Source organism: Coturnix japonica, chromosome 17 (genome assembly GCF_001577835.2).
Source record: "Coturnix japonica isolate 7356 chromosome 17, Coturnix japonica 2.1, whole genome shotgun sequence".
NCBI lineage: Eukaryota > Metazoa > Chordata > Aves > Galliformes > Phasianidae > Coturnix > Coturnix japonica.
Window position 1 is genome coordinate 8,774,732 of NC_029532.1, and position 14,491 is coordinate 8,789,222.

A 14,491-nucleotide genomic window follows, 5' to 3' on the forward strand; every position below is an offset into this window, starting at 1 on the left:
TATCAAAATTTTATTTGGAAGTTAGTATTTGGAGACATTCAGAGTGGAAGGAACAAATTGAATCGAGTATGTCCTCAAAAAGCAAGTAAGCAAAACTGGCAGGGACTAAGTTTAGTTGACAAAGTTGAGGTGGAATGAGAGTGTGCGCTGTGTTTCGTTTTGGTTGAAATACTTCAGTGTATACTGACTCATTTGTAACTTGGCACTTTGATTCTTCTGTGATTCAGGGTATTTGGCTTCGGCAGATGGTCCTTGCTCTGTCTTTATTAGGAGCACAGATAAGTTCTGAGTATGTGAAGAGAACAGCACTTTTCAAGCAAAGGATTGCTTTCTGTGATGCTGGTAGGAACTGCATGTATTCTATGTTACCAAAGCGAGTTACCAGAACAGTGTTTTCTCAGGTTTTGTTTGCTAAAAGAGCTGTTCTTTATTTGTCAACATAAAAAGTAAGAATAATGGATTGTATTTTATTCTGTGTCCATTCTGCTATGTTTGGTTAAGTCTTGAGAAAACCATAATGAGAATTAATAGTGTTTACCAAGAAACACAGCCATATCTGATTGGAAGTTTTACTGACTGATTGAGCAGAAGCTGCAGGTATTTATTTGGTTATTAATTAGTTATGAAATTCTTAAAACGCTGCTCCCCATCAGTGATGTAACCTTCATTTTTGAGTCCTGCAGCTTGTCACACAGTAGTCAAACGAGACTGTGGAACTGGCCACCAAAGCAATTTAAATCTGGGAGGATGCTTCCTGTATAGTCCTATAAAAATACCATTAACATGTTTTGAGCTAGAAATGCAGTTTGAGAATAAGGGAGTTATATAATAAATACTGCCATAATTCTGTTTTCTGGTGATTTGCAGGAATATCATGCTTGTAAACACTGTAAAACTAATCTCTGGTCAGAGGTGTTGAGTCTGAACAATGGCCTAATGAAGATGTGCAGCAAAATGGGTTGAATGAGCGCAGAACTACCTTATTCTGTAAGTATTCATCTGTGATTGGAGTGGGTATTTTACTGTTTCTGTTTGTCTGAATGGTCTTTCAGCGTTCATTTGCTGAAAGATCTTAGAGTTGTGAAAGTAATTGTAATAGACAGTAATACTGCAGATGTTTCTTTTTCTTTGTTTGCTTTTTTGAGACTTACCTGAATTTGTAGCTCTCTCAAACACACATCTTGTAAGTCAGCAGACCTGTTTGAGGAGTACTGGCTTTTGTTAGAAAACTTCCTTTTCCTGCAGAGAAAACTGGAGCTCAATTTGGATTGCGATGGTATCAGATTCTTGGAGTTAACAGTTATTATTTATTCTTTGTTGAGCATATGTATTGTTTTTGTAGCTAGCATTGTGTCATGGTTTTGTGGTGTTAAGCTGATAAATATTTTTCACCTTTTTTTACCTTCAGTGTTACACAGTGGTGTTTATTTTTTTCCCCCCTCTTTCTATCTAATAATCTTTTATTTTCTTACCATTTGCTAAGATGGTTGGTGGTTGTGTTTTTTTTTAACTTCAGTAATTATCGGTTATTCTACGTTATAAATGTTATTCTGCATTATAAATGTTATTTTTTTCAGGTGTCATTAGGCAACCTTCTTGAGCTGCTTTTGTAAGGGTGACTCCTGCAGAATATGCATGTTGTTTGTAGTAAGGCAATCTAATTGCACATAGTAGGGAGTTATAACACCTCAACTGCGTTTCTGGAAGAAGCCAGAATATATATGTATACATACATATAGCAGTATATTGTTCATCCATTGTTCTGTGAAAGTGGGACCAACAGTCCACAGTCATTCCTTTTAGACCCTCAATAGAAGACTAAACTGGAGATTCTGATTTGATGGCCTGCTTGGTCTGGTGTATGTACTACAGTTAGGTCACCTTCACACAGTCATCTGTGGGAATGAGGATTGCTTCCAGACTCATTAATTTTAAACCAGTCATTTGAGAGGCATGAGGTGGCTTTCTCTGCTTGTGTTAGCGTCTATGTCTAGAGGAAGCCTAAAACAGCTGGAGCTAGTAATGTTCTTGAGCACTGTCTTGGCTGATCGAAATACTGCCTTCAGTGACTGTCAGCTTTTTTTGGTACAGATTCTGTCTGTTACACCTTGTTGGAAGCACAACCCATAATGACTGTGAACCTATTCACTGTGACCAGTAGTAATCTCTGAATTCCTTCTCCTGTGTGTATGTCTTTTCCTGAGTTCTTTGTTTTGGGAACATCATAATTACAGTTGCCTTCTGGATCACATCAAATGAAATAAGCAGACATTTACACAGTCTAAGGTCTTTTTAATACTCGAATGGTCCCAAAATAATGAACATCTCTGTCCTTCGGTTTTGACTGAGGCATAGAAACCTTCTCGATATTTACACTGACATTTCTAACAGATAAATTGTCTCTAAGGCATCCAATTTATTTCTTATGCAGTGAGTTTACAGGTTCTGTTCACTCTTGCTTCCTCCTTCCCCCACCAAGAGGGTGAAAGTTTCTCTAATTAAACCATAGTCTCCTTTGTCCATATATTCACAACAGGCATCACCGAGCAGTCAAAAGTTTATTGCTCAGCAGTTTTCTAGTTATCACCATGAAGGATTCAAATCTAAAGATCTGGTTAGTTCCAGATCATTGTCTTTCCCGTTAAATGAAGAGTCATCCGAGCATTTGCTTCATTTCCCCCCAGTTTCCTTCTCCCTATTTTTCTTGAGAAATGAAGTTGTGGTATTTATCAGAAGTGCTTGTGCCGCACTGTAATCCTCAGAAATTCTGTCAATTTCAATTATCTCTATGTCAGTCAGTTTCTTTATTTGTACAGCCAGCTATTCCCTGATTTTGTTTGTTGTTGTGCTCTGCTTTCACCCAAACACACTTCTTCCTTAGTCAGTGTTGAAGGCTCTCTGGTAGCAGGTTTTTTTGTTGTTGTTGTTGTTTATTTTGTTTTTTTTTTTTTACTAAAGTCCTAAGCACTCATCATTAGTTCACTGAAAAAAATGGGTGGGATAGAAAAGGGAATTTGTTGACTGCTCTGTTACTGTGGAAGTGCTGGGCTGAACTAAGAAGAGCAGTGCCAGTAGACTGTAGGATATGATCCGTCTTCTCAGCACTTGGTTGCATAATATCTGGACTGCTGTGTTCAGTGCTGGACTCCCTAGTTCAGGAAAGTTATAGACGTACTAGAATGAGTCCAACAAGGGTCCATGAGGATGGTTAAGGGCACTTACATCCTTCATATAATAAGACACTGATTGCTGAAACTACCTATCGTGGAAGAGAGCAGGCCCATGGGAGATGCTACCAATGTATAGAGGCACCTGATAAGAAGATGTAAATAGGATAGAAGCAGACTTTTCAATGCTACCCAGTGAATGGAAAAGAGAGGGAACAGAACAAAACTTGGGAGATTTCATCTAAGCAAGAGAAGATGCTTATTTACCTCGAGAATGGTCAAGCACTGGAATAGCTTGCCCACAAATACTGCAGAATGGTGACAATCAAAATTTGTCTGAACTTTCCTGAGCACCTTGCCCTTCTCGAGCACAGGGATTTGAACAGTTTCAGCCTCAGTGATTCTGTGAAAAAATGAGTATTAAAGTTACGGATGTTACAGAGTCTTTGAGAGACAGTAGGATTTCTGAATTAACTTTCTACTGGAGAAGCAGTGAACGAACATGACGATAGTTGTAGTAAATAACTCTTAATGCTAACAAGGGAATATTTATCCAGTCCTGTTCTGGATGTCTTGATTACTGGATCATAGATTAAATCTGGCAAAGCAGTGGTGGTAGTTGCTAGTTCCTGTGATTCACAAATCTATTCCAAAATGCTTGATCTTACAGTCAAAACAATACTGCAGAATTAACACCTATGATGTTGGAAAATCTGAGTGATTAAAGTATTGTCCAGCCCTGGGTGCATTCAATTAATTGGAATGTAGAACAATTAAGAGTTGTCTTTTTACTGTTTTCACATCAACCAAGTTATGACGCTTTTTTTCCATTTTTCTAAAGAACTCTGAAAAATAGATTTTCTGAGTAATTGTGTATAAGAGCAGAACCTAGAAAGAACTCATTTCCATTTTAATTTATTAAGAATATGCATTTGTCTTTGGTAGATTTTCTGAGTTGTGATTCCATACTGAAACAAAAAAGTTAAGGCATTTTAAAAATAGGGCTTTTAATAACTAAAGAATTGCTGCCGCCTAGTGGAACACTGGAAATACTGAAGTGTTCTAAAACGAATCATATTTGGCAAGAATAAGTCTATTTTATGGTTGACACAGAATGAGACATTTTATGTAGTAGCAAAGGATGTTAGATTTTTTATTTTTTATTTTTTGTGGGGGGGGGGGAGAAGAAGTAGCTTGGATTTATTTTCTTAATTTAAGAATTGCAACTTCTTATTTCCAGTGAGAGCAGGACATGTGAGATACTCCTGCTGTCTTTTAACATCTCAACACAAAGCCATCTTCTTTTTTATAGAGCACTTGGAACTGCAGGGGCTCTTCTGCTTTTATGGCAAACACTGCAACTACGAGTCCTTGCTGTACTATAGTGTTTCTATAGTAGGTTACTACCGTGCTTCACGGTACGTTGATGCTGATTAGTGTGGCAGGCGAGATGTCAGCTAGTTTCATTGAGAAATTTAAATGTAGTGCAGTGCTTAACTAGAAATTACTGCTTGAGAGTTTTCCAGTGAAAATGAAAAGCTGGGTTTTAGAGGGCATATCATAAAAACAAACTGAGCTTTGAATATTGTTTCTAAACCTACTGTTAGATATAATTCAAATCAATTGCGTACATCCATAAAACCCAGGTAGTTTGAGACCTGAATTTTGAAGTTGTTTCTTACAACTCACCATGGCAACTACTGGCATTTGGAGTATTTGTCCTTCGTTCTTCATGATAGAACTTAGTTAAGTACACATGCACTAGAGAAGTGGAAATAGGAGAAGTGAAACAATTTTAGTAGGAGAAATCTGTCTCTTCATGATTTGGACTTGATTCTTTGGCAGCTTTTGTCAGTTGATGTAAGAACCTACTTTTCAGTTTGTTTACTCAGTAATAGTTCATGTTATTGGAAAGTATTCATATACCTTTCGGTTTGCAGTCTCCTCAATGACAGGACTCACACACAGTTAATCCAGAGAACCTTAAAAATATTTATATGTTTTTGTTTACATTCGTATTTCAATCTGTTGTAGACTAACAAGGCTAATGAGACATAATTTCTTAGTTAATCCTGTTCAGTCTTTGTATTTGTGCTGGTAGTAAAGCAGTGAATGGTTTAAATTCTTGCACTGAACTTAGGAACACTGCTTTTCTTCTAAACAGTGATATAGCTTCACAGACTTTTGTCACAAATCAGAATAGGATTTTATATGCTTAATTTCCATTAGTTCTTCATTGCTCATCATTAACTATATAAGATCCTTAGAAAAGAATGTGTGTGGAACTTCTAGCTTGTTCTTGACCTACTTTATCTATAGGTGGTACTGTTGCCTAAAGCATCATGAAACTTATTTTAGGAACTTCCTGGTGGAATGAGTAGGAAATACACAAGACAGCTGTCACTTAAGAAGACTTTAGTCACATAAGTGTAAAGGCTTTTAAAATCTTGTAGAGCCTAATTACTTTTTTTTTCTTGAGCTATTAGTAGGCAATTTATCTTTGTATTTATTTTGAATACTTCAGAGTTTTTGTCTTGTACAAAATGGCTGAAATTGTTCAGTGCTGAATTATTTCAGGACACGAGCTTGTTCATATAAGACACTGTGACTAGACAATTCAACTGTCTAGATGCTCATCAGTATGCTTATCTATACATTGTATGTCATGAAAGAACAGTGTATAAAATGATGCTCTTTTCCAAAGGAAAAAGTAGACCACTTCTGCCTTTATAATTGAAAACATGATCCTTTTCCTATCCACTTTGCAAAAATCACATGGGAGGGAATGAGAAGTGAGGTTTAGATGGGTATGTGACTGGGTGGAGGCACTCAGGAAAATAAAGATAGGATCTGGTGTCTGAAACTACTAAACTCTTTAGAGGTGTTTCCGTCAGTCAGAAGTAAAGTGATTTTACAGTGCTGTTGCTCAGTGCTTCTGAAGTTTGTGTGTTGCTGTTCTCCAGGTTAGCGAGTATTCTGTTGTAGCAGGATTCAGTAATTGCTTTTTGGAAAAATTTATGGAAATTTTCCTTTTAAAGTGCATTTGAGCTGGCATTCTGTCACTACAATGACAAAGCAGCTGTAAGTTTTTCAGATTCAGAATAATTTTGAGAATTCATTTTGTTTTTATTTTTAAGGCAATGACACTAAGCAAAGGAAATTTCAAGAAAAAAAAGCTGCATAACTACTTAGAATAAGAAAGGCAGCAAAACGTGGTTCTAGATAACCTTGATATTACTTCCCTTTCAGTCTATATTTATTAAAAAAAGAAAACAATGGAATTTGTTTACCTCTTTCAAGCCTCTAGGCTGCAGCTGGTTCTGGTGTGAGTGGTGATATGTTTCACATCAGTGGCTGAATGCAAGCACGGGGGTGCAATTATAACCACATTCTTGTTTAATCCTGTTTTCTTAATACAGTCCCACTTTTGACTTCAGATACGTTAATTGTACTAACATATTTCCATTTGTACTCTACGCCCACAGCATCTGGATATGATTTTGTTCATGGTTCATGAAGGAAAGAAACATTCTAATGTTGAACATCTAGAGGAATAGTTGTGGAATGAAGAAGCAGGGAAATGAGTGCAGTGATCATAAACCAAAGCTGATCATGGAACTCAGTCCTCAGGTTGTGACAACTGCCTAAAAGAATGACGGAAGTGGAATAACATTTTTTTTTTTTTTTATCTTGTTGGAGATAAATCTTGAAAACATGATCCTTTTGTTGTTACTCATTCACTTGCCTTGCTCCATGAGAGTTAATCATTCTGATGTTTGGTACCATTTTATTTTTTTCAATAAACCAAATCTGGTAACTTCCACTGATTTCAGCCAAGTTTATCAGTGTTCACATGGGGCCCTTGTGTTTTTTAATTGTCTTCACTGAACAGGTGAGCAGCTAATTTGACTATAGGAAGAAACTGTTACATCTTGATAATATACTGAAGTATGTTTTCATTTAAAAGCATGGTACATGTAAGTAAGGTTGGAAATTGGCAAATATATTTGTAGTTTAGAGCTCAGAATGGCCCTACTAGGTCTGATCAGACATTTGTCTATCCTGGTATTTTTTCCTCTGTCAAGAACATTAATGAGTAATCATCACCAGTGGTGGTTTGGATTATCATTCTCATGTTCTTTGAAGACGAGATGGTTTGTTGCTTTTCCTGAATGCTCTGCTAACATTCAGAATTTGTGACGTGGGACTTTCATTAGCCAGAGCTGCTATCTGTACCTCAGTGGCCTTCACAGCTGTTTTTGCATAATGAGTTTATGATCCTTGTCAAATATATATATATCACTAAAAACAATGCAAAATTAGCTCTGGATGGTGCCTCCAGAGGGTGTAGCTTTGGTGTCACAGGTGACAAAATTGGACAAATGCAGGTAGAATAGTGGCAGAGTGGCTGTAAGTATTATTCTTGTGGTTGTTTTTTTTTAGTTTTTTTTTTTTTTCTTTCTAATTTTACTTGATTACTACAAGGAGAAGAAATGCTTACATTAAATGTATTTGTTAGTTGGCAGCAGAGAACCAACAACCTCTGTTTGGTATGTGTATTTGCACTCTGATTCATCATTTTGCTACCAGCAAAAAATGTTAGTGCTTTTGGTCACAGATATTAAAGCATTTTTGTCTCTCCTGTAGTGATTGTTAAAATTAGCAGTAAAACTGACCTTGGGCAGCTTACAAGATCATATACAGGCTTTTCTTTTCCCCAGTCAGAGCATTTTTGAGTCCATGCACACTGGAAAGCCTAGTAAAGAAGGTGGAGAAGGAAGAGATTAGAGTATTTTATATGGCCATGGTGTAAGTGCCACATTTGAAGGAAATTCCATCATAAAAAACTGCTTTCCTCTGGAGTATTTCTAAGTGCTTTTAATAGGAGCAATTCCAGACCCAAAAATAATTTGCAGTCTGTTACTGCTCAAAACAGAAATTTGTTTGTATGTGAGGTAAAGGAAATTGCTTCTTGACTAGTTTGAGACAATTCTGGCATCATTTTCAACAGAGATACTGATTAATTTCACATGTCCATGAGATTATGTGGAGAGCTGACCTTGTGGGGTGTTAAGTGCAGTGAAAATGTCAGCTTTACTAACTAAGCTGAAATAGAATTTATTCTGAATTAGTAAGTGCTGTGGTCAGGCTGTATGGTTGTTGGTTTGTTTTCTTCTTGTTTTGTTTTTTTCTGTCTTTTTTTTCTCTGTAGATTTGAAAATAAAGTTGCTCATGATTTCTTTTATTTACCCTTCTGTAAAATTTTCAATAAAATGAATGCTTTTGTATGTGGATGTACAAGTTGTTGTATCTGGATAACTGATTTTATTTTGATAATTTGTGTGGGATTCTTATGAGTATCCTTGCTACCTGAATTCCTGTAGTCACATCAGTTGTTACTTCAGTTGTGCTTGTTTGGATACAGGTTTTCTTTGTGATTCTGTGGCTATGTAGCTGGAATGAATTATTTCAACCAACTAGACAGAGGTAATGTCTTTGTTATACCACTTCCTTGAGGTTTTTGTGGCCATTCAGTCTCTGGTTTCTGGAGGAAGCTTAACGTGGTATGTTATATGTGTGAAGTCCCAGGCCAATTTGGAATTGCATCTCTCTGCTTGAAGACCATTTGAAAATTCTTCCTGCGGTGGAGGGTGATGTTGGCTGGTTTTCTGTCCTAGAAAATATCCATTCTTTGTGACCTGATATAAAATACTTTCATGCACACCTGTCTGTAAATATTAGCGGAGGTCTGAGCAGCTACTAACGTGATTTCTGTTTTCTAAGAATACAGTCAGATTTCAATGTCCTTTTTTAAGTGTAATTAGTGCAGTCAGAAGTGATGAGCAGGGAATTGTGAGGAAACACCATTTCTTCAGTCAGTTGTTTCAATTTCTTGTCTCTAAATGTATTCTGTTATCCTACAGTTTCTAGATGAATGAATGTAGTCTTTACATAAAATCTAATTCAACTTAAACGCCAACACTTCTTCTTTTTTTTTTTTTTTAAAGCAAAAAACCAAAACATTTATTAATTGAAAGTGGAGATCAGGATTTGGCATAGCTTTCATGATACAGTCCTTTAGAATTGGTTCCTGAAAGGCAAAAGAGGATCTAACCTTTACAATTATATAGTTTCTAAGATTTTTTTCACAGAGAAAAGAATGGGAAATCATCTTTCATGATTACCTTTTGCTTTACAGGAGTTTTGTTTTCATCATGTTGTACTACCAGTGCTGGCAGAGCTGAAAATTTCTGCGTCTTGGTGCGAGCATGTATAAAAGGAATGACTTCAAGGCCAATGTGATGGTCACCTCTGCCACTCCAGAGGTACAGTTCACTGTTGGTTTTTGTTTGTTTTAATTGTATTGTTTTATCTCCATTATCAAAATGAAAGCTTTGATTTGTTTCAAAATGCAAGGAAGCACTTTTCCACTGTAGGTCATGTCAGTTGTCTTTCTTAAGAGTGATGTAAAATCACTGGTGGTGTTCAAGAGGTGTCTGGACGGTTTAGTAGCTTAGTGGATAGTAATGATGATAGGAGGACAACTGGATTAGATGGTCTTGTAGGTCCTTTCCAACCTTTTGATTCCACAATTCGCTGATTCTTTGATTAATATTTGACAACATGGTAATTTGAGCTCTGTGGTTATAATCCTATTCTTTTGTTATTGTTGATAATGACAATTACTGATTTAGATTAGTTTTAAATAGTATTTTTGACCATTTACTGCATAATGTACATTTCTGAAAATACCAGTATTTGCTAACTAGTTAAGAACAATGTAATGTGCCACTCAGATATATTCCATCTAGTTGGCTTTCTTTTTTTGGGGAATAAATTTTCTTGTCTATTAGTAGTCTTTAAGATGGTGTGCATTTTAATCCTTTGGAGACCAGGCAACAGAAAAAGCGTTCTATATGATCTGTGTTCAGATGGTAGGCAGTTGTCACGGGTTTACCCCTTGAAGTCAGTCCATGGTGGGGTTGCAGGCCCTGGGAAAAGAAAAAGGAGAGACGAAGGAGTGGAGGGTAAAAAAAAAGAGGGAGGGGTTTGCCGCGACCTGGCCAGCACTGGCCACTGCTCCAGGAGAGGGGGAAGAGCAGAGAGCGAGCAGATGGTGTTAATGAAGAGAAAACATGCCATTTGATCCCTTCGAAGTGATTCTCCTAATTTTCACGATGTGAATCGGTTATTTCAGTAGTGAACTCTATAAACTATATAACAAAACAAAAATACATAATACAGCTGTGGCCTGTAGAAGACCTTCTTAAATATAATATGAACACTCTCTTCTCTCAAGATGGGGAGAATTTCAATCTGGATGTGTAAATCTTAGTTCTGCCTTCCTCTTAAGTTGAAATTCCTGTTGAATATGGTATGAAGAAGCCATTTCTCTGGATACAATGAGTAGTCTCCATGGTCAGACCAAAGATTCTTCTAATCGGTTATTCTGCCTTTGAAAGTGACCAACTGCAAATGCATGAGGAGGGGCACGGGGGCAGTGCAAGCACACAGTGAACATCCCCCTGATGCCATATGTTTGCACCCTCAGGGCTTCCTGAGGGGAATGTTCTGGTTAGTAACTCTTAATGGGTGTCTTCCAGAAATCAATCTTGTCCCCTCTTTGAATCCATGTAATCTTTGGACTTGTACAGAATTCCATATCAGGGTGTTTCTCAGCTTTACTGCATGTTTTGTGAAGACTGAACTTTAGTTACATTTCAGGACAGGTTAATTTTCACTTTCATTTTCTTCCCTTCTCTGTGTGCATGATTCAAATCTGTCTACTATTCCTACCCTTTGCTTGGCTTATTTAATTGAAACATTTCCACTGAATATGAATATTCAAAATCCCAAGTTTGCCATTATGTGACAGCTCTTTTATCTGTATTTCAAACATAACTTTCAAAAGCTGGAACATCTATAGAGCTAGAATTATATGTTGCTTTAGTTCTTACAGAAGGAAGTTTTCTGGTAATGTTCACAAACTATGTGAAGCTAAGCTTAATAATTTAAAAGTATGAATCTTTTTGAAGTTCTTTTTTTTTTGTGTGTGTGTAATTTCTTGATATTTTTTAAACCACCATGCTTTTTTTTTCTTTTTTTCTTTGTAGGGTAGTAGCAGCTCAGATTCTCTGGAAGGGCAGAGTTCAGATTATGCCAATAAGAGCTATGATGCAGTTGTATTTGATGTATTGAAAGTAACTCCTGAGGAGTTTGCTGTAAGTAGAAATATGTATTTTGCATTTATGCATGTCTACCCTTCATGGCTAGCAGAATATAAAGAATCTATTACATGAACTGTGTTTCAGAATTTAATATTTCAGTGCTGAATTGACACAGTATATTTGTTTTTTATATTTGATATTTTTTTTTCTACTTGATTTTTTTTCTATTTGATTTTTTTCCCCCAGCGTTTCAGAAAGCAGTACACTTGGTAATAATACATAACGCTTAGTATGCGTAGTTCTGTTTTTTTTTGTTTGCTTGTTTCTTTGTTTTAATTGAAACCACAAATATTCATATTTTCTAGTAAAATATCAGTTTCTCAGAAAAATCGGTTTGTTAAAAACAGTAAATAAACTTTGTAGTCATTAATGCAAAGTTTTCAGTAGCAAACAAAAAGCAGAGCTGCTGTTTTGTCATGAGTCTTATATAGTTTCCATGGTTTGTCTCTTACTGTGTAATTTACATATTTACTTGCTGGGGAACCTGAAAGAGTAAAGATGACAGTTATTGAACCTTGAGCAATGTTTCCATGAATATTCTCGTCATCAAAACAATGTTCCATTCATTTGTCTTAGGATCATACCTGTAATGCCACCTTCACAAAAGGACATGGAGGTGTTCAAGGCTGGGTTGGATGGGACCCCGTGCAGCCTGGTCTAGTATTAGTTATGGAGGCTGATGGCCCTGGCTGTGATGATCCTTGAGGTCCCCTCCAATCCAAGCCATTCTAGTATTCTATGATGGTATGGCTGCATTGTTCCTGTAGGTCAGTCACTTTGTAAAACAATAAATTGCGATGAATCTTTTTTTTTTTTTAAACGATAATCCAGAATACGCAGATGAAAACTGTCCATAGGTAGGAATGTAAAACTACTTGGATGGCAAATCTGCATCACTTCAGCTTAAAACAAACAAACAAAAAAAAAAACGTTTTGCCATTTTGGCTCCTTTTTGGCAATGTTTTACAATTTTGTATAAAATCAGAAAAATAACATGAGAGTTGATTAATCTTATTAGAGGAGGCAGAATGTGAAGTCTGAAGATAGCTCCGAACACTGTATGTACTCAACACAAGCAGAATGTGTTAGTGGTGAATTCAGAAATGTATCTATAAAGTTATGTGATTGATTTAGTATTCCATGTAATTCACAACTCAGCAGTTTTTGTTACATTCAAAATCTTTACTGCTGTTGCTTTGAGACAGAAGCCTGTTGGTGAAGGTCTTTATTTAATGGTACACTTTAAAAACACACACGTGTTATGTCATTTAAGACATCTTTTAGCTCCCATGTCCAAACATCTGTAATCCTTTCTTCTTTCTCTAGTTCTAGTGGTGATCAAAAGCCATGATAACTTTCCATTTAAGTTGTGATGATTTTGGTTACCAGCCATGACCAAGAACCTTACTAATAATGCTGTTTGTTTCTTTGTAGTTGTTGGTGTTAATTTCAGGATGATCTTTTAACATGAAAACTTCTTTAGCTGGAGAAGTTGCTGTTATTGTCCCAGGCTGAAAACTTTTTGTGATTTAGTTGATCTTCTCGTTTAGTGACAGCTAAGAGTGGTCAGAGGGTGGTCAACTAGGAATATGTAGCAACATCTTTGTTAAAAATAAGTAACAATTTATGGAAAGAAATCTTTTCTCATTAGGCTCATGTGTAAGGATTTATACTAATAGTAGAAACTGTTTTAATATCTGAATTAAATGGAAAGATACCATTCTTAATTGGTGTAATTGATTGAGCATTCTGAGAATTGGTTTGGAAGTTATTGCATTGTTTTAGAAAAACAGAGCAGCAAATGAAGCTTTCCTGAAGAAAGATCCAAGGCAGCATTCATTTGAGACACTCCTAAGTATTAAATCATGAGAATTATGAAGTTAAAAGCTCAGTAAATTTATATACTCACAGTACAATTGAAGAGCCTGTTTAAATATATTTTACAGGATTTTAGTTTATACAGTGTAATTAGGAAACAATAGAGGTATCTGAAAGGCAGCATGCTGAGCAGTCTACAACTACTTAAATCATTGGCTTTGTAACAGCATTATGATGTCTTATTATGAGACACTCATTGGTAACTAAAAATGTGTGACCTCGTTTAAGTGTGTTTCAGTTATACCTTGTTAATATCATAATGTGTTATTGCATTTCAAGACAGTGATAGTCTGCTTACTGTGTGACGGGCAAATAATTTTTCCCGCCATTTCTGTTATGTCTGTAAGTGCTGTTGAATATGAGATTTAGACTCTGAGAAACCTAATCTTAGTTCTTTCTATATGTACCTAAAGCCATCACCTACTTGCAGCAATTAAATGTAAAAGAGTGAAACGACTTGTTCCACTCAGGTGGCATTCTTGTGGTATGATGGTCTGTACGGGGTGGCCTAATTCTGGGCTGATCATTTCTAGTCTGTGGAGAAAATACTACCGCATGTTTGAAGGGCCATATCAAGCAGATGAAAACATGTAATTGTTAGCTCTTCATGTAGGATGAATTAAAATTCCATCTTTATTGCAGAGCCAAATTACATTAATGGATATGCCAGTATTTAAAGCTATACAGCCTGAGGTAGGTTTTTGGTTGTTTTTTTTTAACTGTTTGCATTTTTGGATTTTCAGTGCTGTGGAAATGTTACCTGTAAATGTAAAGCTATTTCATTCTGAAACACCCAACTTCCTGCACTCTGCTAGCACTGTGAGTCTAATATCTAATAATCCAGCCTGGTTTACTTTGATTTGTCTTCTGTCTTCAAAGGAGACAGCTATGCTATTTTAGAAGCCCTGCTATATGTGAGTGTTTATTAAAAAAATAAATCAAGTTTAAATGGATTATTCTCCTTCCTGAATTTGTTGGTTCATGTTTCACTTGTAGAAGGCTTCAATGCTGAAAGGTGGAGATCTGAAGTATCTTGGAACTTGAGACACTTTTTCTGGTGCTCACGCAGTAATGTGTGGCCATTTCTATCTGGAGAAATTGTTCAGTGTGCATGAAATGACTTTTGGATGTGGAGAGTTTGTTGACTCTGCTGTTCGGTGTGAAGGCCTCTAAAGTTAATAGTGCACACATTTGAAAAGTTGGGTAACGTGATTTAAA

The 14,491-nt window shown here is 36.3% G+C and overlaps 1 protein-coding gene across 11 annotated transcripts in view; it reads left to right on the forward strand.

Annotated features, from left to right (window-relative positions):
• RALGPS1 (Ral GEF with PH domain and SH3 binding motif 1) overlaps nucleotides 1–14,491 on the forward strand; it is a 91,775-nt gene that overhangs the window by 5,826 nt on the left and 71,458 nt on the right. For 8 of the 11 annotated variants that reach the window (XM_015879390.1, XM_015879399.1, XM_032448045.1 and 5 more), the window contains exons 3-7: nucleotides 228–342; nucleotides 868–987; nucleotides 9,367–9,493; nucleotides 11,282–11,389; nucleotides 13,916–13,966. In XM_015879390.1, coding sequence (XP_015734876.1) covers nucleotides 9,437–9,493; nucleotides 11,282–11,389; nucleotides 13,916–13,966 — 216 coding nt within the window. In that variant the 5' untranslated portion in view covers nucleotides 228–342; nucleotides 868–987; nucleotides 9,367–9,436. Of the gene's footprint in view, nucleotides 1–227; nucleotides 343–867; nucleotides 988–9,366; nucleotides 9,494–11,279; nucleotides 11,390–13,915; nucleotides 13,967–14,016; nucleotides 14,093–14,491 lie in introns of those variants that run through there. The other 3 variants (XM_015879396.1, XM_015879395.1, XM_032448046.1) reach the window with 3 other exon arrangements.